Raw genomic sequence first — 25,234 nt, 5'->3', positions numbered from 1 at the left:
CAGCTACAGTGTCATAGGATTACCAACTTATTTGCTCTGCTTCAAATGAGATTGATGTTCTGGAGAAAAACAAAAAAATGCTGGAAATACTCAGCTGGTCTGCCAGCCTCGGTACAGAGAGAAACAGAATTCATGTTTCAGGTCACAGGCAGATGCTGCCTGGCTTGCTGAGTATTTCCATTATTTTCTGTTATTTCAGATTTCCAGCATCTGCAGTGTTTTGATTTTGTTGACATTCTGGTGTGTATAGAAAATTTGCTTTGGATAGGACATTTCGTGAATTAATGCAAAGAGCAGAGCAAATTCAATCTGCACCAAATGCCTGAAGTAGCTGAACATGAACTTCTTGTAAAATTGTCAGTAAGTGACTTTCAAATCAATTAACTCTTACATTGTAATATTTCTGACATACCCAGAATTTTGTAGAATACGCCAGCGTACTTGCTGTGCCACCTCATTTTTATAACAAAGACAAATTTTCAGATCGGATTCATGCCAGTTTTTGCACAATATTCCCCAATTGTTTGCACTGCTTCGGAGATGTGTGTTAGATAATTTGGACATTCTGAATTCTAACTCCGTGTACCCGAACGAACGCTGGAGTGTGGCAACTAGGAGATTTTCACAGGAACTTCATTACAGTGTCAATGTAAGCCTACTTGTGACAAAAGTAATGATTATTATTATTATTATTATATGTCCGCAGAAGCCCTGCTGCTCGTTTACATGGGCAACTGAAAAGAAAATCTGGCATTTGTGATACAGCTTCCCGCTTTGTTATTACCCATTTTTATGCTGCTGCCCAGATTAAATTCATCCCTATCCTCAGCTAATGACTTATTAAACTGAGTTCAGTGTTATAAGAGAAAAGGAGACGCAAATACTGGAAATCTGAAACAAACCTGAAAGTGAAAGTACATAGTGGCATATGTGTTAGCATTGACAACAAAATACATGTTGTTATTTCAGGTAGAGACCTTTTGATGGAACACATAGAAAACATCAACCACCTTTTCTTTTCAGATGCTGTCTGACATGTTGCATATTTCCATTGCTTTTTCTTCTGGGGGAGAGTCACTGGACTAATAATCTAGAAACCTAGGGGGCAATGCTCTAGGGATCTGGATTCAAATCTCACCATGGCAGATGGTGTATTTAAATTCAATAAAAATCTGGAATGAAAAGTCTAACGATGACCATGAAACCATTGTCGAATGGCATAAAAACTCATCTGGTTCACTGATGTTCTTTAGGGATCAAAGGGTTAACTTGACTCTGACTGCCCTCTGAGAATGGCTGAGCAAGTCACTCAGTTCAAGGGCAATAAATGCTGGCCCAGCCAGTGACCCCCACGTCCCCATGAATGATTTAAAAGAAAATGATAGATTTTAGCCAGACTTTCCCCTTGTTTGCTGTATAAGTTCTGACCTGACCACCATCTCAATAAATCTCTACTCAAGTGGCAATTATCCCTTGGGACCAAGAATGCTTCTCATTGAGTAACACAGTATACTGGTGTAGAGAATGCAACGTGAGGGAACAATGACTTTGGTAAAAGGGACTGTGAAGATGTAGAACTCACTTTGCATCATTGGTGGCACATCCCATCTGCACAGACAGCAAGTGAAGTGCCTTGGTACTAATCTAAGCTATTGTGTTTTTCCACAGCTTACCTTTGTTTCATAGTTACGGCTCTCGGAGTGACGGCTGGTGCGCATCGTTTATGGAGCCACCGATCTTACAAGGCAAAGCTGCCATTGCGAATATTCCTGGCTGCTGCCAATTCCATGGCTTTTCAGGTGACTCATGACTTTTAAAATAGATGTTGAAACTAGCAATTCTATCTTGTGTGTATTTGTTGTAATTTGAGGTTGCCACCAATAGAAATCCAGCTTTATAAAAATAGATTTTATTCCCATTTTAATTTGGTGTGAATAAATTATTTGGAGCGAATGAATGACTGACATTTGCTCCTGAATTCATTTTACATAGAATTTCATAGAATTTGCATCACAGAAACAGGCTGTTCAGTCCAATTGGTTAATGGTCCTCTTGTGCTGGTTAATGGTCCACCTGTCTATTTCATCTGACCCAGTGTATTTTTACTGGAGATAAACCAGTTTGAATAGAGTTTACTATCCATGATACAGTCACAATGGGCTGAAGGATCTTTCCTGTGCTGTAGACTTCTATGACTATTGTATGCAACTAAAATATAACTTTAACCTATGCAGAATAGGAGACTAGATGCTGCTAGCTGTGAATCCAGTGAAAGCTGTGAATTAGCACTCCTACCTACTCTGTGATGGAATAAGATGAACTGCAAATACATCTCTGACTGTTATATAGCCTCCATATATCTAAAGAGCCACGGGATCCAGTTTATATTGCACAAAAGATCGAACATGAGTCAGACCTCGTGCTGTGAATGGGATTTAAGTTATACAGACTGGCTGTTCATTACAATCCTTGTTTATACACACCTTAGCTGAAGGATTGAAATGATGAAATTAGATGAAGTGTTGATTGTCACTGGATTTATGTTTCTGGGTGAAGTTTTCTTTTAAAAATATATTTTTATTCAAGACCTTTTGCATTCATTCATGACAATATCGGAATACCAAACATCAAGATGTACAGAAACCAGAGGCTTCCAACATGCCCCAATACCAACACACCCAACTCGCCCTGCCTTCCTAATTCTTCTCTCTCATACCCCCGCTGACCCCTAAATGACCCTTGAAGAAATCAGTGAACTGTTTCCACCTCCGGGTGAACACCTCCTCCGACCCACACAAGGCGAACTTGACTTCTCCAAATGCAGGAATTCTGCCAGGTCACTCACCCATACCCCACCTTCGGTGGCTCCGGGTCCCGACAGCACAACAAGATCCATCTCTAGGCTCTCCGGGAAGTAAAAGCCAATACATCAGCCTCCCTCCCCACCTGGACTTTTGGATCTTCCGACACACTGAATATCGCCACCTCCAGACTCGGGGGCCACCCCCACATCCAGAATCTCGGGCATCACGTCAGAGAACCCCCTCCACCTCGACAACAGCTTGACCTGCAACACCGGAGGTGGCATCCTGAAAAAGATGGCACCTCTCTCCTCACAAAATTCCTCACCTGCAGTAATCTGAAACCATTCTCTTTGGGCAACTTGAACGCTTCCTCCAGTCCTGAAAAACTTGCCCCCAATAAACAAGCCCCTAAAGTACTCTATCCCCATTTGCTGCCACCCCGGAACCTCGCAACCAGCCCCGCCGGCACAAACTCGTGGTTATCACATTTCAGCACCACAACGACATGCCCTCTAACCCGAAATGTTGCCTGCACTGGTTCCACATCCACAACACCGAAACCATCACTGGGCTCACGGAGTACTGGACCAGCGAGAACGGGGCACCAACAACAGTGCCCTCAGGCTTGTCCCCTACACAACACTGCCTCCATCTGCCCCCACACCGACTCCTCCTTCAAAGCCCATTTCATCACCATTGCGATGTTGGCTGCCCAGTAATAATTAATCAAACTTGGCAAATTTATAACAACAGATCTTCCGGACACAGTTGAGACTCTGTTCTGCCGCACCCCCACCCAATCCGTTTCCAACCCCTCGACCCCTAAGTGCCATCGCCAGCGGCTCTTATCGCAAAGGTGAAAAGCCACGGAGAGAGCAGGCACCCCTGCTTTGTCACCCGATGTAGCCCAAGTACCCCGAGCTTGTCCTGTTCGTCCAGTTGCTTGCCATCGGTGCCCTGTACATTAGCTGAACCTAATCCACAAACCCATGCACAAACCCGAACCGACCCAGCACCTCCAACAGATATGCCCACTACACCCAAAGGCCTTCTCTGCATCCATTGCCACTACCACTACTACTACCTCCTGTCCCTCCAAAAGCATCATATAACATTAAGCAGCCTACGCAAATTCGGCAACAACTGCCGCCCCTTCATAAACCCCATCTGATTCGCCCCTATCACACATCTACGAAGCCGACACCTTCGGCGACAGCTTTGCATCAACATTAAGCAGCGACATCGGATGTTATGATCCACACTGCTCCGGGTCCTTCTCTTTCTTCAAAATCAGAGAAATGGACGCCATATGACATTGTGACCCGGGGAGGGGGGGAGCTTCCCTGTGACGGGGGGGGGGAAGAGAGCTTCCCCTGTGGCGGGATGACTCCGAGAGCAAGCCGGAACCTTCTGTGTCCTCCAGTATGGGCAGGGGGACGAGGGATGGACCTGGTGGGGACGAATAGGGGCGCCGGGGAAAAGGAGGGTGGCGTGGGGGGTGAAAAGGGCGTGGGATCGGCACCTGAGGGAGCCACGTTCATGGGGTGTACTGTTAGTTGCAGTGCACAGTAGTGACCGAATGGAATGGAGCGTGTCAGGGAGGACCTGCTGCCAGCGAGCGGCTGGGAGGTTCCTGGACCGTAGGGCCAGCTGGATGGCCCTCCATACCGTCCCGTTCTCCCTCTCTACCTGCCCGTTTCCCCGGGGGTTGTAGCTGGTCGTCCTGCTGGAGGCGATACCCCTGGTGAGAAGGAACTGACGCAGTTCATCGCTCATGAATGAGGATCCCCTGTCACTGTGGATGTAGTCGGGAAAACCGAACAGAGCAAAAATGGAATCCAGGGCCTTGATGACGGTGGCAGACGTCATATCCGGGCATGGGATGGATTCATCGACCACACTAAGGATGTAGGTGTTGCTGTTGGTGGAGGGGAGGGGCCCTTTGAAATCCACGCCGAGGCGTTCAAAGGGGCGGGATGCTTTCACCCGGCGCGCGCAATCTGGCCGGTAGAAGTGCGGCTTGCACGCGGCACAGACCTGGCAGTCTCTGGTGACTGTCCGTACTTCCTCGACGGAGTAGGGCAGATTGCGGGCTTTGATTAGGTGGTACAAACGAGTGACCCCCGGATGACAAAGGCTCTCATGCAAGGCACGGAGCTGGTTCACTTGTGCGCTGGCATAATGTACCTCGGGAGAGGGCGTCTGGGGGCTCGTTGAGCTTGCCGGGGCGATACAAGATCTCGTAGTTATAGGTGGAGAGCTCGATTCTCCACCGCAAGATTTTGTCATTTTTGATCTTGGCCCGCTGCGTGTTGTTGAACATGAAGGCTACTGACCGTCGGTCAGTGAGGAGAGTGAATCTTCTGCTGGCCAGGTAATGCCTCCAGTGCCGCACCGCTTCAACGATTGCCTGGGCCTCCCTTTCAACAGAGGAGTGTCGAATTTTGGAGGCGTGGAGGGTGCGGGAAAAGAATGCCACGGGTCTGCCTGCCTGATTCGGCGTGGCGACAAGGGCGACATCTGAAGCGTCGCTCTCTACTTGGAAAGGCAGTGTCTCATCTACCGTGTGCATCCCGGCCGTGGCTATGTCAGAGCGAATACGGGCGAAGGCCTGTTGTGCCTCGGTTGTGAGGGGAAAATGTGTGGACTGGATTAGTGGGCGGGCCTTGTCCTCGTATTGTGGGACCCACTGGGCATAGTAAGAAAAGAACCCCAGGCAGCGTTTGAGAGCCTTGGGGCTGTGGGGGAGGGGGAGCTCGATGAGGGGGCGCATGCGGTTGGGGTTGGGTCCCAGTAGTCCGTTTTGGACTACGTAGCCGAGGATGGCCAAACGGGTCTTCTCCTTGTTATACGTGAGGTTAGGGAGGGATGCAGTGCGGAAGAATTTAGCAAGGTTGGCGTCATGGTCCTGCTGGTCATGGCCGCAGATGGTAACGTTGTCTAAGTACGGAAAAGTGGCCTGCAGTCCGTACCGGTCAACCATTTGGTCCATTTCTCGTTGAAATACCAAGACCCCATTTGTGACGCCGAAGGGAACCCTAAGAAATTGGTACAGGCGACCGTCCGCCTCAAAGGCAGTGTAGGGACGGTCAATTTACGGATGGGGAGCTGGTGGTAGGCGGATTTCAGGTCAATTGTAGAGAAGACCCGGTACTGTGCAATCTGATTGACCATATCAGATATGCAAGGGAGGGGGTACGCGTCGAGCTGCATGTACCGGTTGATGGTCTGGCTGTAGTCCACGATCATCCTGTGCTTCTCCCCATTTTTAACCACTACCACCTGGGCTCTCCAGGGACTGTTGCCGGCCTCGATGATACCCTCCCGAAGCAGCCGCTGGACTTCGGATCTGATGAAGGCCTTGTCCTGGGTGCTGTACCGTCTGCTCCTGGTGCCGACGGGCTTGCAATCTGCGATCAAATTGGCAAAGAGGGAGGGAGGCTCGACCTTGAGGGTCACGAGGCCGCAAATGGTGAGGGGAGGTAGGGGTCGGCCGAATTTGAGGGTGAGGCTCTGGAGGTTGCATTGAAAGTCCAGGCCTAGTAAGAGTGACGCGTAGAGGTTGGGGAGAATGTACAGGTGAAAACGGTCGAATTCCACGCCCTGTACAGTAAGTTTAACCAGGCAGGAGCCCCGGATCGGGACAGAGTGGGAACCGGAGGCTAGGGAGATCTGCCGGTTGGCGGGGTGGACCGCAAGGGAGTAGCGCCTAACAGTGTCCGGGTGAATGAAGCTCTCGGTGCTCCCGGAGTCGATGAGGCAGGAGGTCACTTGGCCGTTGACTAGCACCGTCGTGGAAGAGGGTGCCAGGTTGCGAGGACGGGACTGGTCGAGCGTAACGGAGGCGAGTAGCGGGCGATTGGCAGCCGAGTCTGATGAGTCCGACGAGTAGCGGTAGCGACCTGAGTCCCGTGGTCTCGTCCTGAGGGGAGGACAAAATGGCGGCGTCTGGAGTACCTGTGTGGAAGATGTCGGCGGACAAAATGGCGGCGCTCATGGAGCGCACGTTGTGGGGGCGGGAAAAGATGGTGCCGCCCATGGAATGCACATGGAGGCGGAGGATGAAGATAGCGGCGCCCATGGTGCGCACATGGCGGGAGCGGCGAAAGATGGCGGCGGCCACTGATTGCACGTGGGGTCGGGGGCAGCGGACGGCAGGGCCCATTGTGCGATCGGCTGAGACGAGAGAGGGAATGCGGGCGCGATAGCGGGAGCCGTCCGGGACTGACACACTGCTGCAAAGTGGCTTTTCTTGCCACAAGCTTTGCAGGTCGCGGTGCGGGTCAGGCAGCGCGGGCGGGGATGCTTCTGCTGACAACAGAAGTAGCATCGGGGACCCGCAGGGTGCGCGGTGCGGCGAGCAGCGCAGGCATAGTGCACGGGGGCGGCTGCTGGGGGGGGCCGTTTGCGGGGTGAACGAGGGGTAGGACGGGTGGACCGAGTGGCTAGCGGGGTAGGATCGTGCACTACGGGAGGCGGCCGTCATTGATAGCGCCAGAGTCTTTGTAGCCGTGAGATCGAGGGTGGCCCCTTCCAGCAGTCGTTGCCGGATGGGGTCCGATGCAATGCCTGTAACAAAGGCATCCTGCATGAGTAAGTTTGAATGTTCTGTGGCCGTGAGGGCCTGGCAGTCGCAGTCTCGTACTAGAGGTATAAGGGCCTTCCAGAAGTCCTCAATCGACTCACCCGGCTGTTGGGCGCGAGTAGAGAGTAGATGTCTCGCAAACCGGGTGTTCGTCGACTGTGCGTAGTTTTCCTTGAGCAGTTCCATGGCCCTGGCGTAGTCAGGCGCATCTCGAATTAGCAGAAAGATGCTGGAGCTGAGTCTTGAGTAAAGAAGCTGTAGTTTTTGAGCCTCCGTCGGGGAGGGTCCGCTGAAGAGTTGTAGGCCTCGAAGACTGCAAGTCAGTGAACAAAGTCTTTCTTGGCGTGGGGCGACTGTGGATCCAGCTGCAGGCGGTCAGGTTTGATCCTGATGTCCATGGTGTAAGGAAAATCTCACAGCAATAAATTGTGGCGCTAACAATTGTACACAAAGACTCGAGTGAAGTACAAGAGAGGCTTTATTGCTGTGAGATGCTATTCCTCCGGCGGCGGCTGTAGAATAGTATCTCAGTGAAGCTAGCGCATATTTATACACAAGCTCCCTGTGGGCAGAGCTAGCCGGCAGGGGCTTACCGGGGAAACCTGTATTACAGGTACGGCCATACATCCCCCTACTGCAAGCACACATATATACAGTGGTTGTATCACCACATCCCCCTTACCCCTCACCTCATTTGCATCCTCACTAGCAAAGGCCCCAACTCCGCACCGAATGTCTTGTAAAACTCTACTGAGAACCCGTCCGACCTCGGGGCCTTCCCTGCCTGCATCGCACCAAGGCCGTCCATCACCTCCCTCAGCCCGATCAGGCCCCCAACCCCTGCACCCTCTCCTCCTCCACCCTAGGGAACTCCAACCCATAACCTTCTCATCCCCTCCTCCCCAGGTGGTGGCTCCAACTTGTACAGCCTTCTGTAGAAAGCCTCAAACAGCCCATTTACCCCCTCTGGGTCCTTGCCCCTCACACTGCCAATCTCCCTCATCACTGCCAGCGTCCTCAGCTGGTGGGCCAGCATCCTACTCACCTTTTCCCCATACTCGTACCCTGCCCCTCTGGCCCTCTGCAATTGCCCTACCATCTTCCCTGTGACACTAACCCAAACTCCACCTGGAGCCTCTCTCTCTCCTTTAACAACCCCTCATCTGCCGCCCCTGAGTACTTCTGAACCACCCTCAGAATCTCATCTTATCTCATCTCTCATGCTTTTAGTGGCATCAAGGAGAACCAGATCTTGAATGGAAAGTTAGTTCCATGGAATGGGAATATTTTGGACTCGTGTCTGGAACACCATACTATAATCAGAGTGCTCTAATGTAGACTTACCTAAAAAGTGTAATTTCATATGTAACAAGGAGATATCAGATTGTATTTAATCCTTGCATCATTCAGTAATTTACAAACTAAATGCTCTATCTGGTATTTTAAACTATTCTTACTTGGCTTCTGAAGAAATCCAGCTCATGACATGGCTTTTGGCCACATTCGCGCTACACAAATGCCAGAAAATGGCTGTCCCCAATATGAGAGAATCTAGCCATCTTCCCTTGATATTCAATGGCATTACCATCACTGAATCACCCACTATCAAAAACCTGAGGGTTACCACTGGCCAGAAACTGAATTGGACCAGCTATATAAATATTGCGGTTACAAGAGCAGGTCAGAGGCTGGGAATTCTGCGGCGAGTAACTCACTTCCTGACTCCCCAAAGCCTGTCCAACATCTGCAAGGCATAAGTCAGGAGTGTGATGGGATACTCTCTACTTGCCTAGATGAGTTCAGCTCCAACAGCACTCAAGAGTTCAACACTAATCAGGACAAATCAGCCCAGTGTTTGGCACCCCATCCACCACCTTTTATTCATTTCATCCACCGCTGACGCACTGTGACAGCAGTGCTTAGAATCTACTGTATGCACTGCAGTAATTCACCAAGGCTCTTATGATGACACCTTCCAAACCTCTGACCGTCACCAGCTAGAAGGACCAGGGCAGCAGATGCATGGGAACACCATCACCGACAAGTTCCTGCAAAGTCACTCGCCTTCCTGACTTGGGACTATATCGTCATTCATTCACTGTTGCCTGGTCAACATCCTGGAACTCGCTTCCTAATGACATGTGGGTGTACCTGTACCTACACCACAGGAATGGCAGCGGTTCAAGAAAGCGACTCACCGCCACTTCTCAAGGACAATTAAGGGTGATCAATAAAGAATTCTGGCCCAGCCAGCAACATCCATGTGCTAAGAAAACAGAATAGCAATTTGCTTTACATAAATCCCATCCAAAATATTCTCTTTTTGCTGCGATTCCTGCACCAAGATACTGGGTAGAAAACAGACACTTGGCAATTTGATTGTGTTACTTCGAGGTTCATTATGGTGGGTGGGGTGCACACAATCATTCCAAGCTATCACCAAATTGGATCAGATTCCCCCTAAAACTTTCAGGGTTTGGGCCAATAGTTTTTAAAAGCCTTCTTCAAATATTTAATTAATTGTTCTGGTTTGTTTTTCAACCCTTTTTGGAACTGATTCTACCTCTGTGCCTCGCTCGCGTTGCTGAGAAATTCCTTGCATAAACAGGTAGGAATGGCTCCAGGGCCATGCTGTTCGAAAGGCTTTTCCACAACATACAAGCTAATTGCTGGTTTCTCCTTTCAATTTCTGGCCGCTTCTTTGCAAATATTCTGACATCTGCAACAGATTTGTGCTAACAGTGTTTACTGGGGGCTTGACTGTTTGTCTGCCATGAACCATTTTACTGTAGTCGGAGGTGGCCAGGGAATTTTGTATTTGGGACTGGAGGACAAGGAAAAGTATCCACCAGCTGGACAAAGAGTGCTGCACAGGAGGCCACTATCATAGTGGATCTTCAGGGTGGACTTCGACCTGCACTTCTCCGAGGAGAAATGTATCAGATGCCTTCACTTCACCTGGGGCCAGGTTACTAAGCACATGCAACATTCACCTGTCCACTGGGAACACAATGCCCAGTTGCCCTGTGTGTCCCCAGAAACATGAATAAGTAGTACCCCTTGCATACCCATTTTTGCACAAGATCATATTTCCCGAGTATCACTGCCGAGTTGGAAATAATTTATGTAGTATAGATGCAAAATATAGTTCTTCATAACCCGCGCACTCGGCAGAGCATCCTGTTTCCTATAAAGGAGTAAATGTATTTCAGAAAGTAACTCCCTGTATGGGAAGCCTAGGTTACATGTGAACCTATATATCCGTATTGGCCATGGTTCAGTTGGTAGCACACTTACTTCAGGGACCGACGGTTGCAGGTTCAAGTTCCACCCCAGGACTTGAGCACAAAAATCAAGGTTTTTAAAAATAAATTTAAGGTACCAATTTTTTTTTTCCAATTAAGGGGCAATTTAGCATGGCCAATCCACCTCCGCTGTACATCTTTGGGTTGTGGGGGTGAAACCCACGCAGACACGGGGAGAATGTGCAAACTCCACAGTGATCCGGGATCTAACCCAGGTCCTCAACATCGTGAGGCAGCAGTGCAAACCACTGCGCCACCGTGTCACCCAAAACAAAATCAAGGTCAACACTCCAGGGGCAGTATGCAAGGAAAGCTACATTGTCAGAAGTGCCATCTTTCATCCTCTTGGGTGATGTAAAAAGTCCATAGTACTACTTTGATGAAGAGCATGGAAATTATCACCAGTACACCAACCAATATGTACCCTTTAATCAACACCAAATTATCTGGTGTTGCTGTTTGAGGAAGCTTGCTGTGTGCAAATTGGCTGGTGTATTTACTGCATTGCAATTGTTACTACACTTCAAAGTACTTAATTTGCTGTAAAGCGCTTTGTGAAATCCTGTGGTCATGGAAGGTACTAAATATAAATGCAAGAATTTCTTTTTCTTTTTAAAGTTAATAATGCAGTGAAATGAATGTTCAGTGCTAGTTATCTTTAAAAAAAAATGTTTTCAAGCCTGTTAATTTGGGTAAACATTATGGTAAACTCTTTGTTTACTGATAGCTAATGGGAACTGTGATGGTGAAAGGCAACCTTCCATTTTAAATTAAAAACTGAAGAAAGGTCTGAATTATCATCAATTTTTTTAGTGCTTGTTTGCCAAATACACATGCCTGTGTCCAGTCGGCAAGTGTACTGTACTGGGATTATTGATGCAGAGGTACAGTGCTCACATCACATGCGTCAGGCTGTGGTATTCCCACATAATGAGCACTGATAAGTGTGGAGCAGAGGTGACTGCTTTCCTGCACAAAGAAAATAATAAAATGGTTGGTTGAGTTCATGCAACTCTTCGTTGCCCATTTTAAGTCATTATTGCCAGAGACCATATTGCAGAATATGCAAAATAATGTGGACTGATCAAATGATTGGGAAGCAAAGAAACTTCAGTTTAAGAAAAATATTTTTTGTTATTTGGTAAGAAATATGGAATAATATGCACTTATCTGAATCCCAACCACAGTCTTGGTTAAAGCAGCCAATAGGTCCTTGAGGAGGAAGGACCTGAAACATTTGGGTGTTTTGGGCTCAGAAAGCGAGTGATCTTCTTGAGAAATGTAAAATAGTTATGAGTATAGAAAGAAATAATCCTGATTATTAGATTTTAGATTTATTGTCACATGTACTGAAGTACAGTGAAAAGTATTCTGCATACAGTCCAGGCAGATTGTTTTGTGCATAAAAAAACATAGGACATATGATAAACACACCATTTAAATACATAGACACAGACATCAGGTAAAGCATACGGAGTATTGTGCTAACAACAGTAGAGAAGATGTGTATAGTGCTAGTTCAGTCCATAAGAGGGTAATTCAGGAGTCTGGAAACAGCAGGGAAGAAGCTGTTTTTGAATCTATTAATGCATGTTCTCAGACTTTTATATCTTCTGCCCAAGGGAAGAGGTTAGAAGAGAGAATGACCTGGGTGAGAGGGGTCTTTGATTATGCTGACCACTTTCCCAAGGCAGCGGGAGGTGTAGACGGAGTCGGTCAATGGATGGGAGGCGGGTTCACGTGATGGACTGGGCTGTGTTCACGACTCTTAGTTTCTTATGGACTTGGGTTGACCAGTTGTTATAGCAAACTATGATCCAGCTTTCTAGAGTGGCATCTGTAAAAATCGGTAAGAGTCAATGTGGACATTTCCTTAGTTTCCTGAAGAAATATAGGTGTTGTTGTGCTTTCTTGGTCGTAGCGTTGACGTGAGTGGACCAGGATAGATTGTTGGTGATGGGTAAACTTAAGAATTTAAACCATCTCCACCCCCACGCCATTTGATGCAGACAGGGGTGTGTATGTCACTTCACTTCCTGACATTGAGCGGGAGATTGTTGTTGTTGCCCCATGCCACTTGGTTCTCTATCTCCCTCCTGTATTCTGACTCTTCATTTGAGATCCAACCCACTACGGTTGTGTCATCAGCAAACCTTTACATGGAGTTGGAGCCACATTTTGCCACTCAGTCATGTGTGCATAAGGGGCATAGTAGGGGGCCAAGTACGTAGCCTTGCGGGCCCTGGTAATCAGGATTATCATGAAGGCGGTGTCGTTGTTTACCCTTACTGATTTTGGTCTATGGGTCAGGACGTCGAGGATCCAGTTGCAGAGGGAGGAGCCAAGTTCTAGGTTTTGGAGTTTGGATATGAGCTTGGCTGGGATTATGGTGTTGAAGGCGGAGCTTTAGTCAATGAATAGGAGTCTGACGTAGGAGTCCTTGTTGTCGAGGGATGAGTGTAGGGCCAGGGCAATAGCATCTGCCATGGACCGAATGTGTATGTGAATAGCAGCAGATCAAGGCACTCTGGAATGCCCTGTATTACCTATTACCTAAAAAGTGTTTTGATGAAACGTTAACTATGTTTCTCTCCATAGAGGCAGCCTGACCAGCTGTGTTTTACCAACATCTTTTGTCATTTTAAACCAGTAAGAATTATGATTGAAATCAGGATTTATTTTAATAGTAAAGTAACATAGGCAGTACCCCTGGAAAATTAAAGAATCAATTGAATGCTCTAATGTTGATATTGGAATTCCTCTGGATGGATGAATGATGATGTGTTGACTGGCCTCCATCATTTGTAACTAACTTATGATCTTGCAGCGTTCCTATCCTGGTTAGTTTGTATTTTATGAAGCTGACCTGAAATATCCCTGTTAGCAACTGGACATTGGATCAATCAGATTTGAAAGTGTTCACTGCTCTGTAAACTGTTTGCTGTTGTGCTCTGGTTTGATGCAGGCATGCATGAGTGAATGCATGTATGGATTTTCCAGTTGGCTACCTTGCGCTTTGTCTTACAGAATTAAGGCAGCAGAATTTCTGAAGGTATGCTGGGAGAATAGCAGTAGTTCAGGAGAACCCCTTGAAAATTCCAGCCAAAAATATGTTTTAATGTTTGAAATTTGAGAATTTTGTATAGTGGCATCATAACTTCATCTCCCTGTTTCTGATATACATGTAATGTAATATCCACGACTTCCAACTTCCCTGCTAAGTGATAAAGCAATTGCAGGGGATCGAAGGGTGGTGGTGTTATCTTCCAGTGGGATGATGGAATGCTATTTTGGTCAGAGTTTGACAAGTGTGTGTTGTGTGGTGCATTTCTAAACCACTTTCTACAGTAATGGCACGTTAACTGCCCACAGCATCCTCATTATTCCACATCATTGCTGTATTAAGTCAATGAGCCTTGCAGATGTTTTCTCATTCCCTATTGATGGTAAACAGTGGAAATATTCTCAAAACAGCACAGATGACAATCCAAATCCTCCTCCCATGGCATTAAGAAATCAATAGCTATTGGTATAGTATGCTTAAAAGAAAATTAAGTGTTATGATATATACAGAACAGAAATTATCTGAACAAAGAGGTTGGCTCAATTGAAAAGTAAAATGCAGGCACCAATTTTCTCCTGAGCAGAGGGTGAAGAAAAGGAGGCTCTTAATATTCCAATTTATTTCATTTGTTCTCAGGATGTGGATAACACTAGCAAGGCCGGCATTTATTGTCCATCCTTAAATGCCCCGAGATTGGTGTGGTTGGCCTTCTCCTTAAACTGATGCAGTCCTTATCAGTGTGAAAGTACCATCACTGTATCAGGTAGGGAATTTCTGGATTCTGATCCCTCAGTGATGAAGAAACAGTGCTGCAGGTCCAAATCAGGATGTGTGAGAACCTGGAGGTAAACTAGGAGGCTGATGGTGTTCCCACACATCGTTATTCTTTATCTTGATGGTCGAGATTGCATGTGCTGTTGAAATAATCTTGCTGACTTCCGGTGGCGGACATGAACTCATCGTTCACACACCAGGTGGCTCCCACTTGGAGGCTAAGGTTTTGGGCCTTTCTACCTGGTTAATGGGAGTTTTGGTGAGAAAAAGTGCAAAGTAACTGGAGTGTATTGGTTTCTCCTCCAGTGTGGAATATCGGCGGATTACAGCACATGACTTAAATCGAATAAAGCCGCAACTCAAGAGGTGGATGACCCTCGTGGCACAGCAGCAGAAAGTGTGGCAGAGCTTGCCGTGTCTTCGTTGCCTGCCGCACTGCCTCTGAATCAGTTGATGGATTCATCAAAGGGGAATTTAAGAAGCATTGGCAGGAGGTGCAGGAGGACCTGTCCAAGGCGATTGAGGGAGTAGTAGCCCCTCTTCGTGGGACTTTGGAATGGGTTGAGCAGCGTATGGAGTCACAGGGTGCAATGATCTGAGAGGTGGAGTGGGCTGATCAGTGTCAGGATCGTATCTTTTGAGGCAGAGGTGGCAAAACTGGGAGAGGCCCAAAAGCTGGTTAAGGCAAGAATGGATGGCTAGGAGAATCGATCCAGGCAGCAAAATTTATGAATAGTTAGATTGCCGGAGGGAGTCATGTGTACAAGTGCCACCGACTACGTGGCACTGATGTTTGTTTGGGGAGGGGGTTTTTGGGAAGCGCCTCAAGGTGGATCGGGCCCACCAGTCGCTATGTCAGAGGCTGAGAATGGGAGAACCGCTGCAGGTGATGATCGTCTGGATGCATACATTTCAGGAGAAGGAGCAAATTTTAAGGAGGACGAAGTCTACATGGGACTGTACCTGGATAGGGCATCGGATACGAATCTCAGGACCTTTCCAACCTGGCCAAATGGCAAGAGGGCTTTAATAAGGCCAAGGTGGTGTTCTTTGGAGCAAGGTTCATTTCGAGAAGTTGTACCCGGCTAAACTGTGGGCAACATATAAGGGCAAAGAACATCATTGGTACATGCCAGAGGAGGTGAATGACATTGTCAGGAAGCATGGTTTAGGGGAGGGCTACTAGAAGAAATGTGTTTTTTTTGTAATGTGATTGTTATTGCTGCACGTGTTGTTCTATTTGTTAGGGTCGATGGTGGGATGGTTACAATTCATGTTTGGGCATTATGGGTGGGATCATTTGTGTGGATCTCCAGGTGGGGGTTGCCATGCTAGCAGGGATGCTGGTAAACAGGAGCAGTGTGGGAGAGGGGACTGCAGTGGGGCGGATAGGCAAGTTGGGGAGCAGTTTGGGGGGAGGGGAAATGGGAGGAGGTGGCAAAGAGGTCTGCAGGTGATGAAAGTGTTTTTGTGGCTGGGTGTAGACTGGAACAGAGGGGGAGGCCAACTTGAGTGGGCCTGAAGTAGAGAGAGGTCTGGAGTTAGTGGGAGTTTTGTGCTAGGTTGGGATGGCAGACTTTAATAGTGGAAGGAGGGGACTTCCACCTCCTGTGAGTATGATGACATGGAACATGCGGGGGCTGAATTGCCAGTTAAAATATCCCGGGTATTTGCACTTGAAGAGCTTCAAGGCGGGCATGATCTTCCTGCAGCAGACACACTTGAGGGTAAAGGATCAAACAAGGTTAAGGAAGGGATGTGTTGGACCGCTGTTCCACTTCTGCTTTGATTTTATAATTGAGAATTTTAAAGTTGCGATTGTGTTTAATAAATGGTGGCTTTTAAAGTGGTGGGTGTTAGGGGGTTGTGATGGTAAGTGGGACCTTGGCAGGCTGCTGGTTGTATTGGTTAATATTTATGCATCCAACTGGAATAGTACAGAAATTATTAAGAAAGCGTTGCGGCCATCCCAGACCTTGACTTTCATCAATTGATCACGTGTTCTGGACCCGAGGCTGGATAGTTCGAGCCGCAAGTCGGGAATGGCAAAGAAACTGGGTTTTTCATCCTAAAAGACCCCACAAGGATACGGTTGAAAGGTGGAGAGGCAGAGGTTGGTTGAGGCCATTGTGGAAGTGGACCGGGTGTATTCCGCGGCCCCAACCAGAGAGCTGTTAGTAGAAAGAAAGAAGCTACAGGTGGAGTTTGATCTGTTATCAATAGGGAAGGCGGTGGGCCAACCCCGTTGTGCAATGGGAGTATTTTATGAGCACGGGGAGAAGGCCATCCGCCTGTAGCCCATCAGTTGAGATGACAGGCGGCCACATGGGAGATAGCACTGCTAAGTGATGGGGGGAGGGGGGGGGGGAGGCTGCAGGTGGTGACTCTGGAAATATTTGCACCACATTTGAGGCATTTTATCGGGGGTTGTATAGGTCTGAGCCCTGGGGGGGGGGGGGGGGGGGGGCTGCAGAGGTGCAGCACTTTCTAGATGGGTTGGAATTCATGGCAGTGGAGGAGGGGAAGGGACAGGAACATGGAGGCACTGTTGGAGCTTCAGGAGATAGTGGAATGTATTGAGTTGATGCAATCGGGGAAGGCACTGGGGTTTTCCAGTAGAATGTTATAAACCATTCTGCCACTGCATCTCCTGGGGATATATAATGATTCATGCGATTGGGGGGGAGTTGCCGGCCACGTTGGCAGAGACTTCCATTTCCTTGATCCTCCTGAAGGATTAGGATCCGGTTGCAGTGTTGGTATTATAGGCTCATTTCCTCGTTGAAGGTGTTGGCAAAAGTTTTGGCGCGGCGATTGGAGGGGTGGCCTCTTGAGGATATGACTGGCTTTGTCTAGGGGCAACAGTTGTCGAGTAACATTAGACGGTTTCTGAATATGATCATGACCGCATCTGGAGAAGGTACCGTAAGTTAATATTTCAATGGACGCAGAGAAGACGTTTGACCAGATAGAGTGGAGATAAGCAAATTACTGCGGATGCTAGAATCTGAAACGAAAGGGAAAATGCTGGAAAATCTCAGCAAGTCTGGCAGCATCTGTAGGGAGAGAAAAGAGCTAACGTTTCGAGTTCGATGACTCTTTGACAAAGCTTTGTCAAAGAGTGGAGATACCTGTTTGAGGTACTGGGCTGGTTTTGGTCGACATTCATCTCCTAAGTAAGGTTGCTCTATGCCGCCCCCATGGCTTCTTTGAGGATCAATGCAGTGAATTTGGGATATTTCTGACTTCATATGCGCACGAAACAGGGATGCCCGTTATCCTCGCTGTTATTTTTTCTAATGCCAAAGGACTGGAAAGGCATAGTTAGGGGAAATGGGGAGCACAGGGTATCTCTCCACATGGATGACTTGTTGCTATACATCTCGGATCCACTTCTGCGCATGGAGAAAATAATGGGATTGTAATTAGGGAAGTTTGGTTCCTTTTCAGTGTTTGAACTCAAACGTGTTGAAAAGCGAGGTATTTCTGGTGAATTCTCAGAGGAGGTGTGCAGACTTGGTAGCCATGTCATTCAAGCTGGCCAAGGCTAGATTAAGGGCAGCACGGTGGCGCAGTGAGTAGCACTGCAGTCTCACAGCGCCAAAGTCCCAGGTTCGATCCTGGCTCTGGGTCACTGTCTGTGTGGAGTTTGCACATTCTCCCCGTGTTTGTGTGGGTTTTGCCCCCACAGCCCAAAGATGTGCAGGGTAGGTGGATTGGCCACGCTAAACTGCCCCTTAATTGTAAAAAGTGAATTGGGTAATCTAAATTTCCAAAAAAAAACAAACAAGACGAGATTTAGGTATCTTGGTATTCCGGTGGCTGACGATTGGGCCACAATGCACAAATGGAACTTGGCCAGCTTGGTGGAGGGGATGAGAGGGGGCCTGACGAGGTGGATGCTCTCCCTCTCTCCTTGGCAGGGAGAGTGCAGACCATAAAAAATGAACATTCTCCTAAAGTGTTTGTTTGTGTTTCAGTCTCCTCTCTCTTTCCCCCCCCCCCCCCCCCCCCCCCCCAATTCTCCCCCGCCAAAGTGTTTTTTGTGACTGTGAACAGGGTCATTCGAAGAGATTCAAGGGGAAGTGGGAGCTGAGAATGGCACTGGGCGGGGACAGGCCTGGAATGAGATTTTATATCTGGTGAACTTGACCTCCTGTTCTAGGATGAGCGAAGATTGTAGGTGTGAGGGTGGAACCGTGCCCTTTGATGGCAATCTTTGGTATATTGGAACTGCTGGAGAGCAAGGAGGCCGATGTCATCGCCTTCGCCTCGTTGATTGTCCACCAACGAATCCTACTTGGTTGGAAGTCAGCGGTGCAATCGAGGGTGTCGGCGTGGTTGGAGGATGTAGCAGAATGTCTGCAAATGGAGAAAATTAAGTTTGCCCTTATGGGGTCTGAGGAGCGGTTCTACGCCAGATGGAGGCTGTTTGTCTGTTTTCAAGAATCTGTTTGTCACCAGCAAGTAGGGGTGGTTTGGGGGGTACAGTTAGCTAAGTTTGTTTTTTTTAAAAAAATGAAAAATGACAAACCTGTTTGTAATTTGAGTTTGTTTTTATGAGTGTGGAACTTTCTGCATGGTTTGGAAAAAAAAAGAGGAAAAATCTTGCTGAGTTGGTGCACCATGTAAAATTCACATACTGCAGCCATAATGCATTGGTTTTAGATTGGATGGATATTGAGTTCAGTGGTCTTCTGTTACAGCATCTGTGAAACAAGAGAACCGTTTGTTGATATTTTTGACAGTCAATTGGTGGTGTTGTTTTGTGGTGTCAATAAGCACTGCCGACCTGTTTTGTCAATCGGTGCTGCCATAATGTGTTGTATAGATTGTATTGTCGATCGGGCTGCCATCCTGTATTGTTTTAGTGTTGCTGTCTTGCGTTGTTGATACTGTCCTGTGTTGTCGATGGGTACATCGGAACATGGGACGTAGGAACATCAGAAGTAGGCAATTCAGCCCTTCAAGCCTGCTCCACCATTCAATCAGATCATGGCTGATCTCTTCCTGGTCTCGAGGTTTAAGGTTCAAATAAGTGCCCAGCTAATCATGTGTTCTGGTCCTGCCGAAGATGGAGAAATTTTGGGGGTTATTTTTTAGCACCATGTCAGAGGTCCTACACAGATTTGGAGCCTGTTCTCCTGGAGGCCATATTTTGGGTGTCGGACCTGCCAGAGTTACAGACAGGAGTGGGGGCAGATGTCTTGGCCGTTGCCTGGTTGATCGCTCGCGGGCGGATCCTGTTGGGGTGGAGGTCAGCTTCTTACCCACGCCTTGGCGTGGCTGGGGGGATCTAATGGAGTTCCTACACTCGGAGAAGGTGAAATTTGCCTAGAGGGGCAGATGAGGGGTTTGTCTATCTTACACTTTGGGGATCTGGTTGCCGGCAAGGGGCGGGGGGGGGGGGGGGGGGGGGGGGGGGAAATTTGTGTTTATTCTTTGTAAAAATGTTAAAGTATTTAAAATTTGAATAAAAATATTTTTTAAATGTTCAAATAAATATGCTAAGTAGGCAAGAGAAAATAATCAGAATAAAGCACAAAGAAAAAATGATTTGCATTTGTAGAGCGTTCACCCTGATCATTGGGTGGTTCAAAACACTTTACAGCCAATTAAGCATTTGTAATAATTCTTAAAATGTAGGATATGCGGCAGCTAATTTTACATACAGCAAATTCCCACAAACCACAATGTGATAATGATCAGATAATCTGTTTTGTGTATTGATTACTTACCTAATCAGGTTAACCTTTTTTTTCCAGCTGGCGCAAACAGGATGGGCTGAGTGGCCACTTTCTATGCTGTAACTTTTTCTGTGGTTCTAACTCTTTCTATATCCTTAACTATCTTCGATCCCTCTATAAGGTCATTTGCTTTCTGTGCTGTAAAGCCCATATTTTCAGGATCTTCGTCCTCAAGAATTCAAAATATAATACGCCATCATTAGCTGCTTAACCCAAGATTGTGCTGAGGATTCAGAGAAGTGCAAGTTATTTTATATTTCTGATCAATTAACAAACATCTCTCTATTTAAAGCAAGCTGTGAGCCTTAAGTTTCTTTATTTCCCAATCATTTGATCAGACCACATTATTCTGTGTATTTTGCAGACTGCTCAATGGCAATAAAGATTTAAAATGGGAAATGAAGCGTTAACCTAGCCTTGTTGCCTCACCAACTATTTTATTCCTTTTTCCCTACAGGAAAGCTGTCAGCCTGTGTGCCACATTTTCTCTCTGTGCTCATTGTGTGGGAAAACCGCAGCCTGATGAAAGCATTGCTATAATAGAGCACTGTCACACTGCACATCTGCACTGTTATTGCTGCTATTAATCCCAGTACAGGGCATCTTCCCAAGGACACAGATGGATTTGTCATGGTCCACAAGCCCTAAACAACTAACAATACGCCGGACCGTCTTCAGGTCTAAAATGAAAACTAAAGGTTCACTTCCACTGTCATGATTCCTGCCAGCTATCAGTAAACAAACAGTTGACCACAATGTTTACCCAAATTAATAACCTGGAAAACAATTTTCTTTAATGATTACACTGAACAGTCATTTTAGTGAATGTCAAAGTGGGTGCCCATTGGCGCAGTGGCTAGCATTGCGCTGAAGACCTGAGTTCGATCCTGGCCCCGGGTCACTGTCCATGTGGAGTTTGCACATTCTCCCCATGTCTGCGTGGGCCTCAACCCCCCACAACCCAAAGATGTGCAGGTTGGTGGATTGGCCACGTTAAATTGCCCTTTTCAAAGTTAAGTTCAAGAAAATGTGGGCAAAAATACAAGGCAGGTACTTGTCAACGTTAATAAATGTGAGTTGATTCTTTTTGGTTTAAACAAAACCAAACCGATGTAATTTGGTGGAAAGGTGGTTGATGTTATGAGCGGACAGATCTTGGGGTTTGGTTCAGCTTCACAACATCAACTTGTGTTTGTATTGCACCTTTTTTAATGTGACAAAATATCCCGAGGCACTTCATAAGGCGATATTAAGCCTTAAGCTTGCTCACAGGTAGGTTCTAAGGAGAAATGCCTTAAAGGATGAAAGAGGGGTGTAGGGAGGGAATTTCTGAGCTTGGGACCAAAGCAACTGAAAGCATGGTCACCAGTGGTGGAGCGATTTAAAATTTGGAATGTTCACGATTAATTACAGTTAAGCAGATATCTCAAAATTAGGGAGGAGAGAGGCCATGTGAGATTTGAAAACAAGGATGGGAATTTTAAAACCAAGGCATGGAGGGAACTACTAGGTGCGTGAAACGACAAGGACAGCAGAGTTTTGGATAACCTTAAGTTTACAGAGGATAGAATATGGGGGACCAGCTAGGAGTGCATTGGAGTAGTCAAGTCCAGAGGTTATGAAGGCATGAGTGAAAATTGGTGGGGGGGGGGAAAGAGAGAGGGAGAGTGAAAATGTGTTTGGGGGGGTGCGAACTGTGTGTTAATGGTGACTATGAGTGATTCCTGATTCCTTTTTGTTATTTGTTTATGTTAACATGTGGGCTGCTGTTTTGGGAGTTTGATGGGATTGTTGTTATTGATATGGGGATTGACGTTGCATTCATTACTGATTATTGTTTATTGTTGGGTGTAAATTTGGGAGAAAATCTGAAAAAGGAGGCGAATAAAAATATTTTGTTTTTTTACAAATTTACCCATAGACATAGACATAGAACATTACAGCGCAGTACAGGCCCTTCGGCCCACGATGTTGCACCATCCTGTGAAACCCTTCTAAAGTTCCTCTACACTATTTCCTTATCGTCCATCTGCCTATCCAATGGCCATTTGAATGCGTTTAGTGTTGGCAAGTCCACTACTGTTGCAGGCAGGGCATTCCACGCCCTTACTACTCTCTGAGTAAAGAACCTACCTCCGACATCTGTCCTATATCTATCTCCCCTCAATTTAAAGCTATGCCCCCTCGTGCTGGACATCACCATCCGAGGAAAAAGGCTCTCTATGTCCACCCTATCTAATCCTCTGATCATCTTGAATGCCTCAATTAAGTCCCCTCTTAACCTTCTTCTCTCTAACGAAAACAGCCTCAAGTCCTTCAGCCTTTCCTTATATGATCTTCCCTCCATACCAGGCAACATTCTTGTAAATCTCCTCTGTACCCTTTCCAATGCTTCCACATCCTTCCTATAATGTGGCGACCAGAACTGCACACAATACTCCAAATGCGGCCGCACCAGAGTTTTGTACAACTGCAACATGACCTCATGGCTCCGAAACTCAATTCCTCTACCAATAAAAGCTAACACACCGTGTTAACAACCCTCTCAACCTGGGTGGCAACTTTCAGGGATCTATGGACATGGACACCGAGATCTCTCTGCTCGTCCACACTACCAAGAATCTTACCATTAGCCCAGTACTCTGCCTTCCTGTTATTCCTTCCAAAATGAATCACCTCACACTTTTCTGCATTAAACTCCATTTGCCACCTGTCAGCCCAGCTCTGCAGCTTATCTATGTCCCTCTGTAACTTGTAACATCCTTCTGCACTGTCCACAACTCCACCGACTTTAGTGTCATCTGCAAATTTACTCACCCATCCTTCTACGCCCTCCTCCAGGTCATTTATAAAAATGACAAACAGCAGTGGCCCCAAAACAGATCCTTGTGGCACACCACTAGTAACTGGACACCAGTCAGAGCATTTCCCATCAACCACCACTCTTTGTCTTCTATCAGCTAGCCAATTTCTGATCCAAACTGCGAAATCACCCTGAAATCCATGCCTCTGTATTTTCTGCAATAGCCTACCGTGGGGAACCTTATCGAACGCTTTACTGAAATCCATATACACCACATCAACTGCTTTACTCTCATCCACCTGTTTGGTCACCTTCTCTAAGAACTCAATGAGGTTTGTGAGGCACGACCTACCCTTCACAAAACCATGTTGACTATCTCTAATCAAATGATTCCTTTCCAGATGATTATACATCCTATCTCTCATAAACCTTTCCAAGACTTTTCCCACAACAGATGTAAGGCTCACTGGTCTATAGTTACCGGGGTTATCTCTACTCCCCTTCTTGTACAAGGGGACAACATTTGCTATCCTCCAGTCCTCTGGCACTATTCCTATAGACAAAGATGACTTAAAGATCAAAGCCAAAGGCTCAGCAATCTCCTCCCTAGCTTCCCAGAGAATCCTAGGATAAATCCCATCCAGCCCAGGGGACTTAACTATTTTCACACTTTCCAGAATCGCTAACACCTCTTCCTTATGAACCTCAAGCCCTTCTAGTCTAGTAGCCTGTATCTCAGTATTCTCCTCGACAACTTTGTCTTTTTCCTGTGTGAATACTGACGTAAAATACTCATTTAGCACCTCTCCTATCTCCTCGGACTCTACACACAACTTCCCACTACTGTCCTTGACTGGCCCTACTCTTACCTTAGTCATTCTTTTATTCCTGACATACCTATAGAAAGCTTTAGGGTTATCCTTGATCCTACCTGCCAAAGACTTCTCATGTCCTCGCTTGGCTCTTCTTAGCTCTCTCTTTAGAGCCTTCCTAGCTAACTTGTAACTCTCAAGCGACCCAACTGAACCATCACGTCTCATCTTCACATAAGCCGCCTCCTTCCTCTTGACAAGTGTTTCAACTGCTTTAGTAACCCATGGTTCCCTCACTCGACCACTTCCTCCCTGCCTAACAGGTACATACTTATCAAGGACACGCAGTAGCTGTTCCTTGAACATGCTCCACATTTCCATTGTGTCCATCCCCTGGAGTTTTCCTCTCCAGGCGATGCATCCTAAGTCTTGCCTCATCGCATCATAATTGCCTTTCACCCAGCAATAACTCTTGCCCTGCGGTTTATACCTATCCCTTTCCATCGCTAAAGTAAACATAATCGAATTGTGGTCACTATCACCAAAATGCTCACCTACCTCCAAATCTAACACCTGTCCTGGTTCATTACCCAGTACCAAATCCAATACGGCCTCACCTCTTGTTGGCCTATCTACATACTGCATCAGGAAACCCTCCTGCACACATTGGACAAAAACGGATCCATCTAAAGTACTCGAACTATAGTGTTTCCAGTCAATATTTGGAAAGTTAAAGTCCCCCATGACAACTACCCTGTTATTTTCGTTCCTATCCAGAATCATCTTTGCAATCCTTTCCTCTACATCTCTGGAACTTTTCGGAGGCCTATAGAAAAGCCCTAACAGGGTGACCTCTCCTTTCCTGTTTCTTAACTCAGCCCATACTACCTCAGTATTCGAGTCCTCATAAAATGTCCTCTCAGCCACCGTAATACTGTCCTTGACTAACAATGCCACCCCTCCCCCTCTCTTACCACCTTCCCTGAACTTACTGAAATATCTAAACCCCGGCACCTGCAACAACCATTCCTCGCCCTGCTCTATCCATGTCTCCGAAATGGCCACAACATCGAAGTCCCAGGTACTAACCCATGCCGCAAGCTCACCCACCTTATTCCGGATGCTCCTGGCATTGAAGTAGACGCACTTTAGACCACCTTCCTTCATGCCCGTACACTCCTGCAACTTTGAAACCTTACTCATGACCTCACTACTCTCAGCTTCTTGTGTACTGGAGCTACAATTCAGGTTCCCAATCCCCTGCTGAACTAGTTTAAACCCTCCCGAAGAGCATTAGCAAACCTCCCCCTGAGGATATTAGTACCCCTCTGGTCCAGGTG

The 25,234-nt window shown here is 46.9% G+C and overlaps 1 protein-coding gene across 1 annotated transcript in view; it reads left to right on the top strand.

Annotated features, from left to right (window-relative positions):
* Positions 1-25,234, top strand: part of LOC119963091 (stearoyl-CoA desaturase 5-like) — a 108,956-nt gene that overhangs the window by 19,281 nt on the left and 64,441 nt on the right. Inside the window, exon 2 of the mRNA XM_038791672.1 lies at positions 1,669-1,799. Coding sequence (XP_038647600.1) covers positions 1,669-1,799 — 131 coding nt within the window. The remainder of the gene's footprint in view (positions 1-1,668; positions 1,800-25,234) is intronic.

The sequence above is a fragment of the Scyliorhinus canicula genome, chromosome 3 (assembly GCF_902713615.1).
Source record: "Scyliorhinus canicula chromosome 3, sScyCan1.1, whole genome shotgun sequence".
Lineage (NCBI taxonomy): Eukaryota > Metazoa > Chordata > Chondrichthyes > Carcharhiniformes > Scyliorhinidae > Scyliorhinus > Scyliorhinus canicula.
Note: the sequence above shows the minus strand (reverse complement) of the source record. Positions and strands in the feature narration are given on the sequence as shown.